Source organism: Trypanosoma conorhini (genome assembly GCF_003719485.1).
Source record: "Trypanosoma conorhini strain 025E chromosome Unknown Tco_14.4_contig_00500, whole genome shotgun sequence".
In the NCBI taxonomy this organism is placed as follows: Eukaryota; Euglenozoa; class Kinetoplastea; order Trypanosomatida; family Trypanosomatidae; genus Trypanosoma; species Trypanosoma conorhini.
In genome coordinates, this window is record NW_021704589.1 from 1 (window position 1) to 14,019 (window position 14,019).

At 58.1% G+C, this 14,019-nt stretch overlaps 5 protein-coding genes across 5 annotated transcripts, besides 25 other annotated features; all 5 read right to left on the reverse strand.

Moving 5' to 3' along the window:
- Positions 1 to 15: 15 nt before the first annotated feature.
- Positions 16 to 64: a microsatellite.
- Positions 65 to 129: a microsatellite.
- Positions 130 to 607: 478 nt separating this feature from the next.
- Positions 608 to 666: a microsatellite.
- A 338-nt stretch (positions 667 to 1,004) lies between these two features.
- Tco025E_06938 (putative ubiqitin hydrolase) lies at positions 1,005 to 3,500 on the reverse strand (the record flags this gene model as incomplete). The annotated part of the gene is made up of 1 exon (XM_029373805.1): positions 1,005 to 3,500. One exon carries the CDS (start codon positions 3,498 to 3,500, stop codon positions 1,005 to 1,007), a length of 2,496 nt encoding a protein of 831 aa, XP_029226079.1.
- A 165-nt stretch (positions 3,501 to 3,665) lies between these two features.
- Positions 3,666 to 3,697: a microsatellite.
- A 66-nt stretch (positions 3,698 to 3,763) lies between these two features.
- Positions 3,764 to 3,790: a microsatellite.
- A 5-nt stretch (positions 3,791 to 3,795) lies between these two features.
- Positions 3,796 to 3,836: a microsatellite.
- A 27-nt stretch (positions 3,837 to 3,863) lies between these two features.
- Positions 3,864 to 3,892: a microsatellite.
- A 5-nt stretch (positions 3,893 to 3,897) lies between these two features.
- Tco025E_06939 (heat shock protein) lies at positions 3,898 to 5,346 on the reverse strand (the record flags this gene model as incomplete). The annotated part of the gene is made up of 1 exon (XM_029373806.1): positions 3,898 to 5,346. One exon carries the CDS (start codon positions 5,344 to 5,346, stop codon positions 3,898 to 3,900), a length of 1,449 nt encoding a protein of 482 aa, XP_029226080.1.
- A 35-nt stretch (positions 5,347 to 5,381) lies between these two features.
- Positions 5,382 to 5,406: a microsatellite.
- A 29-nt stretch (positions 5,407 to 5,435) lies between these two features.
- Positions 5,436 to 5,458: a microsatellite.
- A 15-nt stretch (positions 5,459 to 5,473) lies between these two features.
- Positions 5,474 to 5,502: a microsatellite.
- A 109-nt stretch (positions 5,503 to 5,611) lies between these two features.
- Positions 5,612 to 5,665: a sequence feature (A-rich).
- Positions 5,666 to 5,877: 212 nt separating this feature from the next.
- Positions 5,878 to 5,896: a microsatellite.
- A 416-nt stretch (positions 5,897 to 6,312) lies between these two features.
- Positions 6,313 to 6,335: a microsatellite.
- A 575-nt stretch (positions 6,336 to 6,910) lies between these two features.
- Positions 6,911 to 6,938: a microsatellite.
- Positions 6,939 to 6,966: 28 nt separating this feature from the next.
- On the reverse strand, positions 6,967 to 9,378 carry Tco025E_06940 (polyphosphate synthetase Protein; the record flags this gene model as incomplete). Its single annotated transcript, XM_029373807.1, has 1 exon — positions 6,967 to 9,378. One exon carries the CDS (start codon positions 9,376 to 9,378, stop codon positions 6,967 to 6,969), a length of 2,412 nt encoding a protein of 803 aa, XP_029226081.1.
- A 65-nt stretch (positions 9,379 to 9,443) lies between these two features.
- Positions 9,444 to 9,466: a microsatellite.
- Positions 9,467 to 9,980: 514 nt separating this feature from the next.
- Positions 9,981 to 10,002: a microsatellite.
- A 185-nt stretch (positions 10,003 to 10,187) lies between these two features.
- Positions 10,188 to 10,233: a microsatellite.
- Positions 10,234 to 10,370: 137 nt separating this feature from the next.
- Positions 10,371 to 10,432: a microsatellite.
- A 66-nt stretch (positions 10,433 to 10,498) lies between these two features.
- On the reverse strand, positions 10,499 to 11,392 carry Tco025E_06941 (uncharacterized protein; the record flags this gene model as incomplete). The annotated part of the gene is made up of 1 exon (XM_029373808.1): positions 10,499 to 11,392. One exon carries the CDS (start codon positions 11,390 to 11,392, stop codon positions 10,499 to 10,501), a length of 894 nt encoding a protein of 297 aa, XP_029226082.1.
- Positions 11,393 to 11,413: 21 nt separating this feature from the next.
- Positions 11,414 to 11,439: a microsatellite.
- A 281-nt stretch (positions 11,440 to 11,720) lies between these two features.
- Positions 11,721 to 11,758: a sequence feature (GA-rich).
- A 45-nt stretch (positions 11,759 to 11,803) lies between these two features.
- Positions 11,804 to 12,985, reverse strand: Tco025E_06942 (uncharacterized protein; the record flags this gene model as incomplete). Its single annotated transcript, XM_029373809.1, has 1 exon — positions 11,804 to 12,985. One exon carries the CDS (start codon positions 12,983 to 12,985, stop codon positions 11,804 to 11,806), a length of 1,182 nt encoding a protein of 393 aa, XP_029226083.1.
- A 72-nt stretch (positions 12,986 to 13,057) lies between these two features.
- Positions 13,058 to 13,103: a microsatellite.
- A 133-nt stretch (positions 13,104 to 13,236) lies between these two features.
- Positions 13,237 to 13,282: a microsatellite.
- A 63-nt stretch (positions 13,283 to 13,345) lies between these two features.
- Positions 13,346 to 13,451: a microsatellite.
- A 365-nt stretch (positions 13,452 to 13,816) lies between these two features.
- Positions 13,817 to 13,862: a microsatellite.
- An 82-nt stretch (positions 13,863 to 13,944) lies between these two features.
- Positions 13,945 to 13,976: a microsatellite.
- Positions 13,977 to 14,019: the final 43 nt, after the last annotated feature.

The following is a 14,019-nucleotide window of genomic DNA, read 5'->3' on the forward strand; positions in this document are numbered from 1 at the left end:
GGTTTGGTTACGGTACGTCGTCGTCGTCGGCGTCGTTCGTCCGTTCCGTCGTCTCCTCCTCGTCGTGTGTGTGTGTGTGTGTGTGTGTGTGTGTGTGTGTGTGTGTGTGTGTGTGTGTGTGTGTGTGTGCGCGTTTTATGTCTCTCACCTTCTGCGTGTACGCTGCCGCAGTTTGCGTTGACGCGGTAGTAAACGCAACACCGGCTGCGGCAGACGACAGAGAGCCGGAGGGCAAGCAGCAACAAAATCAAAAAGACGAAGGAAAAATGTGCAAGGCGGATAGACTCCTCCGGCCCACAGCGGGCACTCCCGCCACAGCGAAGCTCGCGGAGGGAAAAACACCGCCCGCCGCGCGCTTCACTCACCGGAGCATGAAGGACAAAAACAACGTCTATCGGCAGCATCGTCACCCACGCACATTTAACAAATGAGAGGAAAGTCTGACGGAAGTACCGTCAGTTTTCTGCAGGAACTTTCGGCCATTCGATGCAGAGAAGCGCAAGCGTGTATGCACAGTGCGGTGCATGTGAAGGGCATCACCCTCAGCCAACTTTGGCATCCAACGCTGCCACTTTTCGCTCATCTTTTTGCCCTTACCAAGCTCTTTAAAAGAAGGAAAACAAAAACAAAAAAAAACAAAAACAAAAACAAAAACAAAAAGAAAAAGGAACCGTCGACGTCCCTGCTGGCTGTTCAATTTCTTCACAGTGTCCAGCCTTAGCACCCCCGCCGTAGCTAGCGCCACTTTGGATGCCGAGGAAAGAAGTATAAAAAAAAAAGAACACAGTTGCAGTAACACCCAATATTTGTTTAGTTTGTTTGATTTTGTCTATTCAATTCGCTACTTGCCATGTGTATATGTGTTCCTTTTTTTTTTCCAGTTCACTTCTTGTATGTGGGCGTCAGCGGCTCTTTTAGCGTTGCTGGGCGTCCGTAAGCATGCTTGTGTGCGCAGATACATGCAGTGTGTGTTGCATCTTGGTGCGGCTGCTGCTGCTGTTTTCCTATACTACTTTGCGCTGCGCTTCGTACAGCGCCTCGTACTCCTCCCGCCCCACCGCGCGGTTGCCTCCGTACATTTTGTAAAATGCGTCGTACTCCTCGCGCCGCAACGGGACGTAAAACCACCCAACGGGAAAGCTACCCGCACTTCGGCCCCGTCGGCCCTCGGACGCAGGCTCCTGCTGCTGCAGGGCGGCCGCGTGGTCCTCGCGGTCCCCGGTGCCGTAGCAGAGGCGGTTGAGAATCGGCCCCGGCTCCTCCATGAACGCCATCCGCTGGAGCCAGGGGCGGGAGATGTACACCACCTCGTCCGCGTCTGTCCGCCCCGTGTCCTTCGCGCGGGCCGTTGCTTCGCCGCACGGCGGTAGTTCCCCCTCGGCGGGCGGTATCGCGAGGAGGGACTGCGCCTTCTGACGGAGACTCAGCACGGCCTGCGGGCGCGGGGTGAGAGGCTGCTTCTTGTAGAGCAGGAGGTACTCATTGGCGTCCGCCACCTCGCCGACGTCCACGATGTCCATTTCATCGTCGTTTATGCGCAGCCACACGGGCCGCTCCTTCGTTTTGTGGGCGTAGGCTATGTAGTGCCCGCCCATGATGGAGCCGCGGTGGTCCACGACACCCTCCAGGGTGTAGGTGTGGACGGGGGACTGCATCCCCGGCGCGTCTCCCTCCACGCCCTCCGTGTTTGAGCTCATTGTGCGCTGCGTCTGCCCCGGATTCGTCGTCGTCGTCGTCGTCGTCGCCGCCTCCGTCGCAGAGGTGCCGGTGTCGGTGCCGAGGAATGACTGAAACCGCGCGGAGGACGTCGCGGAGCAAGAGACGCTGTCGTGCATGTAATCACTGAGCTCCAGCACATCCGCGTTCGCGGCAGCGCCGATTTCCCATGAGACGGGAAACTCCACAGTATCTGTCTTCTTCTTGTTGAAGCAAATCCCATGTTCAAAGCGCTTCATCTGCAGCACTAGATACTCGGGGAGCGTGAGGAGCGAGTCTCGCTTGGTCGCCTCCGACAAGGTGTTACACGAGTCGCAGAGATACTTGTTGTTTCCCTTCAGGAGGACGGGGTCGAAGTGGATGTCAAGGCACTCCTTCAAGGTGAGGGGGTACTCAATGCGCCGCGTGAACCAGCGCAGAAGGCTAAGCGCGGAGTGCTTCAATAGGAGAAACCACGTAATCGGATTCCACCACTGGAAGCGCCAGCGGCTCTTCGGCTGGGCCGAGGCCCTGCCCCCGGCCGCACGCTGCACCTCCGGGTATCTCTGGGCATACTGCTTGCGCTGGCTATAGGAGGCAACATCAATGGCGAGGGAGGAAAACTCCTCCACGATGCGGGACGTGCTACCGCAGTTGTGACACCGAACCTCCGACAACAAGTAGCCGGTAAAACAATCCGTTACACCGTTGTAGTGCAGCATTGGTGGGCGAAATGTATTGCGGTAGGGCTCATTCCTTCTGGCCTTCGCCTTGCGTTCCAGCTGCTCATTGTCGTGGTTTACCGCCTGCATGAGGCGAAGCGTGTTGTACGTCCACCAATCACCGGGGAAAGGGAAAAACGGGCTGGGGGACTGCGCGGAGCAGGGGAACGGTGGCGGCAGCGGGAGATTGTCGCCCTTCACCACGTCGGTGGAGCTGAACATACTACGCGCCTCGCCGCCGACGAGCACCCCCACGGCGTCCTCCTGCGTCACCGAACGCGCATCCACGCCGACGATCGGCGGCGAGTGCGAGGCGCAGTCGCGGTCCACGGCGTCCGGCGCCGCAAGCGCCGCGGTGTCCTCCTCGAAGGAGCGCAGCAGCGCCTCCAACTCAACCCTTTGTCGCCCCTCCTCGGAGAGGTTGGCGACGACGACACTAACCATCTCCGAGCAGTCCTGCTCGCCGTATCCCTCAAAGGCGGAGTGCACGGCCGCCAGGCAGTCGAGCGCCTTCAGCGGCGAGAGGGCCTCGTGGCCCCGCAGCTGCACAAACTCCATGTCGTACAGCAGCTGCGCAAAGGCCTGGAAGAGGGTCTGCGACGCCCTTCCCCCGCTGCAGCAAAGCTTCAGGGCGCGGGGGCCGAGCGAGGGGTGCCGGAACGGGGAGTTCCGCAGGCCGTAGACAAAGGAGTTGCAGTTCGCAAGCAGTTGCACCCCGGTGTTGAAGTAGCACGTGTTGCCCAGGTTCAACAGGGGGCAGACGATGCAGGGGGCCACCGCCCGTCGCGGCGGCGCCGGAGCGCCTCGTGCAGCGAGGGAGCGCATCTCCACCCCCTCCCCCTCCTCCTTCTCCTTCGCCCCCTCCCGCCTCTTCCCTCGCCCTCCTTCCCCTTCTTTTGTTGGCGATGCACTAGCTGACATCTGATACCTGCGCGCGGCGGCGCAGAGTTCACCTACGCGTGACAGTGGCCAGGGGGAGGGGGGAGATGGAGGCACAGACAGAGAGAGACAGGGCGTGAGAGAGACCCGTTGACGATCCCTGCAGAAGCCGCCGTCCGGCCGCAGAACCACAACGTCCAGCATTACAACACACACGCACGCACGCACGGCAAAAAGAAAGAAAGAGAGGAAGATGCCAAACAAAACTAAGCAAACCTGCATGCAAAAGGAGAAGGGACAGGGGAGGCGACGCAACCCAAATTGCACACATGCGACTCTGTTTTCAACACACACGCCGACATATACCCCTTTGTTTGTTGGTTTGTTTTTTTTTCCGTTTGCCCGTTCAGTTTTTTTCCTCCCCTCCCCACTGCTCCTTCCGTGCATCATTTCCGTCTCTTCGTCTATTTTTATTTCTTTTTTTTTTTTCTTTTCGGTTTCACTTTCTCTCTCTTTCTCTCTCTGTATCTGCCACTCTCTTCCTTCCTCGCCTGGACACGCAAACACGCCCGCCCGCCTGCCTGCCTGCCTGCCTGGGGGATCAGAGAAGGTACTTGGCGAGATCGATGTTCTTGTGCAGCGCAGCTGTGGAGTCCTTTACCGCCTTGGCGTCAAGGACCACCTTCTTTCCTTCGTAGTCCTGGCAGTTGAAGCTGTACTCGTCCATCACGCGCTCGATCACGGTGTGTAGACGGCGTGCCCCGATGTTTTGCCCGTTCGCGTTCACGGTCGTCACGACGCGGGCAAGCTCGTCGATGGCGTCCTCCGTAAACTCAATGTCCACGTCCTCCGTCTTCATCAGCTCCTTCTGCTGCAGCAGCAAATTGTACTTGGGCTCGCTAAGAATGCGGCGCATGTCCTCCTCCTTCAGCGCCTGCAGCTCCACCCGCACCGGCAGCCGACCCTGCAGCTCCGCGATCATGTCGGAGGTCTTCGCCAGGTGAAACGCCCCCGAGCAGATGAAGAGAATGTTGTCGGTGCTAATTTGGGTGCCGTCCTTCAGCGTCACATCGGAGCCCTCAATCAGCGGCAGCAAGTCCTGCTGGACGCCGGTGGAACTCACATCGGCGTCGTTGTTCGAGGCATCCGTCACCACCTTGTCAATCTCGTCAATAAACACGACGCCGTCGTCCTCGGCCAGAGTGCGGGCCAGGGTGCTGACCTGCGTCTCGTCCAGGAGACGGTCTAACATGTCCTGCATCACCAGCGGGACGGCCTCCTCCACCCGCTTCGTCACCCGCGTCTTCAGCCGCATCTCGGGGGCGGAGCCGAAGAGGCCGGCGAGCTCCAGGTCCGCCCTGCTCCAGCCCTGGCGAGTGGTCTTCGGCGGCGGCGGGGTGACGTCGACCGTCACGGGGTCGTCCTTGAACTCCGTCTTGTACTTCGCCTTGAACTCCTCCAGCGTGACGTCGGTGGGGGGGGCGCGGCGGCCGTCCTCGGCCTCGTCGCTCGCCCTCCCGCTGGCGCGGCGGCGCGTCGCCCAGCTGCCGTACACCGCGTCGAGCGCCATGGCGAGCGCCTCCTCCGCCCGCTCCGCCTCCAGGCGGCGCTTCGCCTTCGTCTTGGCGTTCACGTAGAGGTCCTCGATGATCGTCTCCACGTCCTTCCCCTTGAAGCCCACCTCAGTGTACTTCGTCGCCTCCACCTTGACGAACGGGGCGTCGGTGATGCGGGCCATGCGCCGCGAGATCTCCGTCTTCCCCACCCCGGTGGGGCCGACGAGCAGAATGTTCTTCGGCAGAATGTCACGCCGCAGGTCCCGGTCCTTCACTTGGCGGCGGCGCCAGCGGTTACGCAGCGAGATGGCCACCGCCCGCTTGCCGTCCGACTGTCCAACGATGTACGTGTCCAGAATAGACACAATCTTTCGCGGCGAGAGGTCGTCCAGCTGCGCGGATTGCGCCTTGGCCACCGCCGCCACATCCGGCGCCAGCGGCGAGGCGGCGCCGAGTGTGCTGCTGCACAAACGCCCCCAACTGAAGCGCAGCATGCTGCACCACTAAACCCCCACCACCACAAGCCCGCCTGCTGCTGCTGCTGCTGCTGCTGCGCCCGTGCCGCGAAGGCAATCCGCACCGACACCCACCCACCCACACACCCACACGGAGACTGTGTGCGAGAGAGCGAGAGAGCGAGAGAGCGAGAGCAAGCAAGCAAGCAGAGAATATCCCCCGTCAATGACCCTCGCACCCACCTTCGACGACCAGGTGAATTGCCCTGCACTCAAGCAACCAACGTAGATGACAAAGACTCCAAAATAAACTACAAAACAAACAAACAAACAAACAACATCCACACATAAAGAACAACGGCAAGGGAAAATAAAAGGCACAGAGAAGAAGAAGAAAGACGAGGCAGGAAATGAATCAGGGAGAGGGAAAGACAGACGACATCCGTGCATGCGGTGGACCCACCCGTCTGTGTGCGCCGCAGAACCGAAGAGTGGGCCAGCTGCAATGAGGCACGCGCGGAAGGCATCGGGGGAAGGGACCATTAAGGAGCCACAAGAAGGCTAAATAGGAAAAAAAAAAAAAAAACAATGGAGGCAAAACCTCTTCGCCAGCGAGAAGGCAGTCAATGAAAACAAGAAGCAACAAACAAACGCAACAACGACGAGAGTCGCAACAGTTCACATTTATACTTAACAGTGAAATGTCACGATGACAGTTGAACTGTCTTTCTTATCCCGCTGTGTTATTTCCCTCCGTTCTCATTCCGCCGGCATGCAGGTCAGCGACTTCCGCACCCTACTCCCTCTCGCCCTCGCTCGCTCGTTGGAAAACTCCACCGCATCCATGACGCAACAGGCATCAAAATAAAACGACTTGCATGAAAACAAGCGAGGAGCCGCGGTGCCAGTTGTGCGCCTGGCTGCGGCCTTGCTTCCCCTGCTCCCACAAAGAGAGAGATATACAGAGCAAGTCCAGAGCCCGCTTCATTGTGCTCAACCTCCCCTACACGCACACACACACACACTCATAAATAAACAAATCAGCCCAAAAGAGGCTGCGTGGTAGCCGGGATCTCGTCGGGGCCCCTCCCCGCCCCGCACAACCGCCGGCAGTCCCTCTGCGTGGAGGGTGCTGACGGCCGGGCGGCGGCGAGGGCACTGCACCCACGCTGCCCCACTCCTCCCCTCACCCGACGCGGCATCGTCGGAAAGAAACATTAAGTTGTGGGGCAAAGGAACAAGGTAGGCGGTGAAGCAAACAACCACCCATGTATTTATTCTTGCCTGCCCGCACACACCCCTCGCCCACGTGCTTCCAGAAGACAGAGAAGGGGAAATAAAAACAAAAGCTCGCCAAGACGCACGCATGCGGCGTCACGAACGTTTCGTGAATTAAACCGACATTCATAGACTATGTGCGCGACCTCCCCCCAGAGGAATTCCCATTTTTTTTCTTCTTCCTTCGTCGTTGGCGTGCCTCAGGAGCTCTTCCTTCTTCTTTACTCATTCCCTCGTTTAGCCCCCAACTTTCCCTGCACTCCTCCACTTCTCTTTACTCCTTCTTCCTGCTTGCTACAATACATACACACTCACACATGCGTACATATATATATATATATATATATATATATTTACGCGTATTTTCCCCGAAATTCACTCTCAAAAGTCGTCGTTGCCGGTTAGCATGGGGCCGTAGCGTGCCATGATGTGCATCATCGCCGTGACGCAGATTCCGAAGGCCAAAAGCAGCGTCAGCACACTCGGCCCTAACTTGTCGTCGTAGCGAATCTTCTTTCGCGCGTACACGCGCCGCGCCCGCGCCTTAAACGTTACATACGCGTACGCCAAAGTAAACAAGGCGACCGCGACCAGCGAGGTGCCCAAAACAATGTGAAAGTGCGCCCGCCAAAACGAACTCAGGTGTGAAACGTCGCCGGGAAGCGCCATGCTATTGCCAAATTGAATCACAGCCAACCCCACCAGACCCAGGCGTGTAGCATGCTCCGCCCACTTCACCATGTACCGCTCCGAGGTGAGCAGTGTCTTGGGGTCGTATTTCTGTGGTACGCGAATCCGCTTGCCTGTCTGCCACGGGATGCGGCCATAGGAGACCTCCGCCGCGGCATTCTTTTCAAGCGCTGGGGAGAAACACAGCGACTCCACGCCGTGCTCGGCGTAGGGGTAGAGGTGAAACGCGGTGTAGGCTTTGTGCCGTCTATCCACATCGTACTGAAGCGTGTGCGCAGGCAACGGCGGCTGCAGTTGTAATTGACGGCTTCCACTATTCCCCGCGGTGCGCCCTCCCTCGGCAGCGACAGCGGCGGCGATGTCGTTTTCAGCAACCGCAGGCGGAGCAGCGCCCTCGCCGCGGAGGCCGCACAACACCTTTTGGTAGATACGGGTATAGTCGGTGCGTGGAAGAAACCGCGCCTCGGAGGCCCCCACCGTTTGCGTCTGCGCGCTCCCAACGCCAAAGATGGCGCGATCCATCGTGCGCTCCCAGCAGCCGGAGGCGAGGCCGAGGGTGGGGTCCCACTGGTTCTGCTCCGGCTTCGTGGAGGCGCGGATGTCGATGTCCAGCTGATGCATCCAATACGGCACCATCTTGATGAAGGGGGTGTGGCCGTACAAGGATGCAATGCCGTGTGCATACTTGCTAAATTTTGGCACACTCTCCATGTACCTGCAGCTCATCAGCTCCTCGATCCAGGGCGCGATACGCTCGTTTTCAGCGCACTGCAGTTTAATCTCCACCACCGCGTAGGGAAAGTGCGACACAGGCGCGTCCATGCCGCTGTACCGCCAGTGGTGCCCCAACCCAAAGTCCTCCGCGGACATGCGCAGGTCTGTGTCGATGCTGACACGAATCGATTGGTCGATTCCGCGCTGAAAGGCCGCTCGACAACACTGCGTGCGAATCACAGGTTTGAGCTCGTAGGCGTCAATCTTTGAAACAATCTCTGTGGAGAGGTCCATGAAATTGTGTATTTCCCTTTCAGAGGCGTGCTTGCCACGCAGCTTTTGTAGCGCCGGGTTAAGATCCAAGTCCCCGTGCACGTAGGAGTCCACGTCCTTCTCCTTGAGTGCAAACCGTCGCTTATTACTCCGCTCACCGCTCCAGGCCTCGTGGTGCACTTTAATCTCCATAAATACACTATCCGCGGGGGTGAGCTTGTTCCAGTCCGGGTCCAACGGGTCACCGTACCAGCGCATGCGGATCAGGGTTGCCCCTTCCAGTCTTTCAAGCCTTCGGTGGTACAGCAGGAACTCGTAGTTGTCCCAGTACACGCTGCTGACGGGGGAGCCTAGCGTGAAGGGAATATTACGCTCTCTGCAAATATTGTAGGTGTCCTTAAAGGTGCTGTGGGGTAGGTGGGGAATAATGCGGGCAATGACGAAGGGGAGGTCCTGCAGATGCACCCAGTACTTCACCGAGCGACGGTCAAAGACCTGCGAGCCAACTGTGCCTTCTGGAATCCCGGAACGTTTTCCGATGCGCACGTTTTCTGCCACCGTCACACGATCGTACACCTTTGAAAGCAGGTAGAAAATCTCATCAATAGACAGCTCATGATAGTCGTACAATGTCTTGATGTTGTTCCAGCGATCCCCGGTGGGCCCAAGTACGGCGTAGCGGTACATGCGGCCAATAATGTGCTCAATGGTGTCCGTGTTTAGGTTGCAGCACTCCACAAAGCGCAGAAGCTCGTGAGAGATGGCGTCTGCCACAAGTCGCGCCTCAGTGGGGGGCAGGCACTTCATACTTCCACTGCCCAGTGTATTGAGCACAAGGCTTAGGTTGGTGGCGGTTTCCTCCTCGGAGAGGTAGTCGGAGGCGGCCATGAGGGCCTCCGCGACCGTCAGGAGCTCCTTGATCTTACCTTCGCACCACTTATACACGCGGCACTTCTGCTCCAGCAGCGCGTTGTACAGTTCATCGGGGGTGGCCGGGTTTGCGATGTCCTCCTTCATGCGATGCAGGATGTCCTTGTTGGCCTTGTAGTTGATGTACGCGCCCTGGTCTCGGAAGTCGGGGTACACCGCGTTGCGCCAGGCCTTGCTAAACGGCATTGTTCCGCGCCGGTTCAGACCGCGTGCCCAATTTCAAAATCAAAACAAACTGCGCAGGAGCAGAAAACAACAACAACAGCAACAGCAAAAGTGAAGGAAAGACGAGGGAGGCGATGAGGCAAACGGCGGCGAACATGCTGAAGCGGCGCCTCCTCCCCTCACGGCGAGACCGCGCAGAGGGCGAGCAGCCGCATGCGTGCAGGCACAGTCGCTACATGACGGCTCAGCGGCAACCCCAAGAACAGCAGCGTCACGGCGAGGCCGCGGAAAGCAGCAAAAAAAAAAGGCGTTGAGTTACATACGTACGCAAAGAGAAAAGGAAGTACTCCGTGCGTGAAGGTGCGGTACCATTCCTCCCTGGGGGAAGCAGATATACATAATAAGACACGTCCAGGTGAGTCCCATTTGCGTTTTTTTCTTTTTTATGTTCTAGTGCTGCTCGTGCGCTTCCCTCCGCGTTCTCCCTGCCGCTCGCCGCCACTGCACTGCGGCGCCCACACCTCCGCGCCCGCAACACACGCCGCGGTCGTTTCTTCAGGCGTGGGCGTCTCCCTCGCAGCTGCGCCGGGAATAGAAGGCGAGGAAGAGCGCGGTGATGAAAGCAACAACAACAACAAAAAAACACGCCAAAGCAGCCGAGCGGAACGCAACACGGAAGAAAAGACGATGAGGAAGGAAAAATACATGAAACAGCAACAACTACCACCAAGGCAAGAGCAACGGAGGTCGCATACGCATAAACCTCTCCCCTTCGCTCCTTCTCTCCCTGTTGCCCATTCGTTGGTAGCGCTGCCGCAAGAAAAGTGACATTCTTCTTTTTTTTTTCTTTGTTGTTGTTGCTGTTGTTTTCGTTGTACCCTCCGTGTTTCGTGTTCGTGTCTTTAGGTGCCTACCCCATTTCATTGGCTGCTTCTTCTCTCTCTTCCCCCCCCCCGTGCCGGCCAGCAATAAAAAGAGAGGCGACCCCTCAAGCAAACACACGGAGGGGGTAAAACAACAACAACAAAAAACAGCAGCAGCAGCAGCAGCAACAACAACACAAGACCTACACACATGTGTTACATGAAGGTTGGGCGTCATTGCAAGGTATTCTGCGTTCCTCACAAGATTTGGTTCCTTGTCATTCTACGGGAGGGGGATCAAAGCGCACGGGATAGTTATAAATGTAGCGGTATGGATCATTGCCGGCCGGGCACCATGGCTTATAGCTCTGCTCCTTCTGCCGCTCCTCGCGGATGCGCTTTTCTTTCAGGTCATACGGGTCTTCCTGGTACTCGGGTGGTTTTGTGATTTCCTTCACAAGCGCACCTGCGGGTCTCCATGGCTTGATGTCCGGCAAAGGGCGCGGCATTTGCGGCTTCTTTGGAGGCAACGGCCTGTTAATGCTGTACACGGTGCTGAAGCCATGCTCGCTTTCGTCGAAGCATCCGCCCTTTTTCACGGCCGCCTTAAATGGCTTCTGCGAGGTCGGGCTGCCGGAGCGTTGGACGACGGCGCTGGGGACGGGGTCGGCTACGTACTGCACCTCCCCCGCCTTGCCGATGGTGAGGCCGGCGTAGCCGTAGGTGCCCTTCTTGCCGGGGTTCGTGTAGATTTTCCGCTTCGGCCACGCCGAGGCGGCGTCCGCGTTGCTACCGGCCTTCTTTATATCCACCAGCGGCAGCTCCGCCTCGTGCCTAGGCGGGCTGGCCTCGCTGAAGGTGCCGTAGTACGTCCCGCTGCCGTTGGGCTTGTGGGGGCGGCTCGGCGGCTTAAACGGCACCGGCACCACCGTCCCGCCCTTCATCCCCTCCGCCGGCTGGCGGAAGGTGCCGCCGGGGGGGACCGGGACGTACTCGTCCCCGACGGCGAGGGAAATAAACGGCTTCTGAAACACCGCGTCGGTGATGTGCGGGGAGCGCTTCATCGGGACGACGAAGCTCCGGGCACCCCCCACGTCCCTCCCCGGCGACGGCTTGGGGTGCGGCTTGTCGTACTCATCCCCAACCGAGAGATACACCGGCTCGCTGAACATCCCTGCAGTCCCGCGGCTCCGCTGCCTCTGCCTCTGCCTCTGCCTCTCACTGTTTGCCCCGCCTGTGCCTTTTGCGCCTCCTCTTGGCGGGAGGGAAAAAGACAAACGCAAACACAACAAAACAAGTAAGAAGAAGAAGAAGCGGAGTTGAAAGGCGTCGAAGAAGCCCCCGCACCGCAAGTATGCAGGAACACCACGCAAGCACCACGGCAACGGCAGCCACAAGGATCAAAGGAAGAGCAAAAACAAAACAAAAATGTCGACAATAAAAACACAAGAAATTGCCTTCGAGAGTAAATGCCTACCGGAGCAAGCCACACCCACACACAGAGAGAGGGAGACAGAGAGATAGAGATAGGGAGGGAGGGGGATGGGAAAGGTGAGTAAATACTGCCGCCGCCGGCGTCGCCTTCAACACATCGATGGTGAGGGGACAGCGAAGTGACGCCAGGGTTTGTGCGCCCCGGCGACGTCACACTCGCGCTGCGAGAAATGGACAATCGTCCCGTCCCCATCCCGCAGCTTTTCCACCACCACAGCCGTCTGTGTCCGTGTGCCGTACATGGAATGCGAGCAAAATATATTTCGTTCATGATAATTAGCAATATCCCGGTAGAACTTCGTCGGGAAGTGCACTGGGGGGCACAGCCCTTCGCCGTAGAGCTTTTTGAGCTCCTCCTCGCCCTTGTAGCCGTTGTATGGTAGGGAGGCTTGTAGTACGTCTTCATACTCCCGAAGCACCTCGGGAGAGCGACTCCCCGCCATAATTTCCTTCTGTAGGTCAAACTCAGGCTGAAGGCAGAGGCAATGAGACACGAGGGAGTCCGCCACGTACTCCGCGTCGTACGGCGCTGCATCTATGGGGATGAATTTGCTCACCGCCTCCTCAAACCGTTCTCGCAGTAACGCGGACTTGGGCTCCTTCCAGTTGTCAAGGTAACTATTCGCCAGGCAATGGACGACGCCGTGTTGGGCGGGGGATTTGTGCTCCGCAGCGTACCGGTTCGTCGTGTACAGCAAGCGCAGTTGCCGCGAGTCAAACAGGCTCTCCGCGGTGAGCAGATTGTAGCCTTCAAAGTAGGGCGGGGCAAGCGAGGGCCGCAGCCGCATGAGCTCCATCTCCGCCGAGGAAAAGGAGTGCGACGGCGACGACTGCGGCGGCAGAAAATCCCCCGGCGTCTTCCCCTCCCGCAGGAAGTCGCGGACGATGTGGCCCCGCGAGATGTGGGGGATGAACTCCAGCGACACATTTGTTCCGCCGTCCTCGGCAGCCGTGGAGCGCACCCGCATCCGCCGCACCACCTCGTCAAGCGGCATCGCCCCCCGCCAGCTGGCGGGGATGGCGGCGTCGTCGCCGAGGCGCAGCGGCGCCGTTGGGCTGCGGTTGCAGTTCGTCAGGGTGGCAAAGCGCCCATCGTGCACGTTCAGCCCCAGCCAGGAGCCGCCCGCCACGCCGTCCGCGGCCCACAGGAGCCCCGTTGAGGCGCTCACCCCCAGCGGGCGCGTCATGCGACTGCGCACCTCATCGCGGTTGCTCACCAGCACAAGCGGAAAACGCTGCGACAGCTGCGTCACAAACGCCAGAATGCACATCACACCACTTTACGCATAAAAACACAATAAAATAAAATAAAGACACGCCCCGGCGTTTTACTTCGCCCAGAAGTGTTTCGTTTTTTCGTTTTTCGTTTTGCCTCGTTTCGTTTTCCGTCTACTTCAGCTCGCCCTGTTGTCACTGCATTGAGAAGTCCAATAAAAAGGCGAAACACGCATGCAGCACGCCACAATGACGCCAAGACAGCATGTGAATGTGGGCAAACACAACAACGCCCCCGCGGCAGCGGCAGCAAAAACCAAGAACTAAGCAGCAACAGCAACAACAACAACAACTGAACAGGTGCAGCACAACCACCTTTTGTTTCTGCTGAAAAGAGCCAAGAAGTCTAACGTAGGTATATATATATACACACACACTTTATCTTGTCTTTTCTTATAGTATATTATATATAACACACACATACACACACACACACATATATATATGTATATATATAATATACTCATCCCTACGATTAAGCAAAGACAACGTCAAGTTGAGGGCTCTCATGCGTCCTTCGCCCCATACTTCAATGATCACGCGTTTTTCTTCTTTAGTTCTAGGAGCTTCGGTATCAGTGGCTCGCCACCCCCGCCCCCGTACTTCTCCTTCAGATAAGAGTACGTGTAGCTGTATTCGGGGTTGCAGTAGATAAAATAGAAAAGGAAGCCCATCAACGTCGCGGCTCGGAAGACGGCGTGTCGCACGAACTTCTGCTCCCCCGCACTCCGCGGGCGGCAGGGGGAGAGAAGGTACGACAGACTCGTGCGACGGACGGCCTCCTCCTTCCCAGAAAAATGCGCGCTCATGTGTGCGTCGACCAAAGGTCTCTCTTCCCCTCTCTCTCCCTCCCTCACCCGCTCCCGCGGCCGCGCACAAGAAAAGGGCAGTACGACAAATGCCGCAGACAGGTGGAAGACACACGCGGCAGCATCAAACGAAACAATAAACGAACGGAGGAGGAGGAGGAGGAGGAGGAGGGGGAGGGAAAGCAGAAAGTGAAAGGCGCCTCGTCCCCCCCACCCCCCCC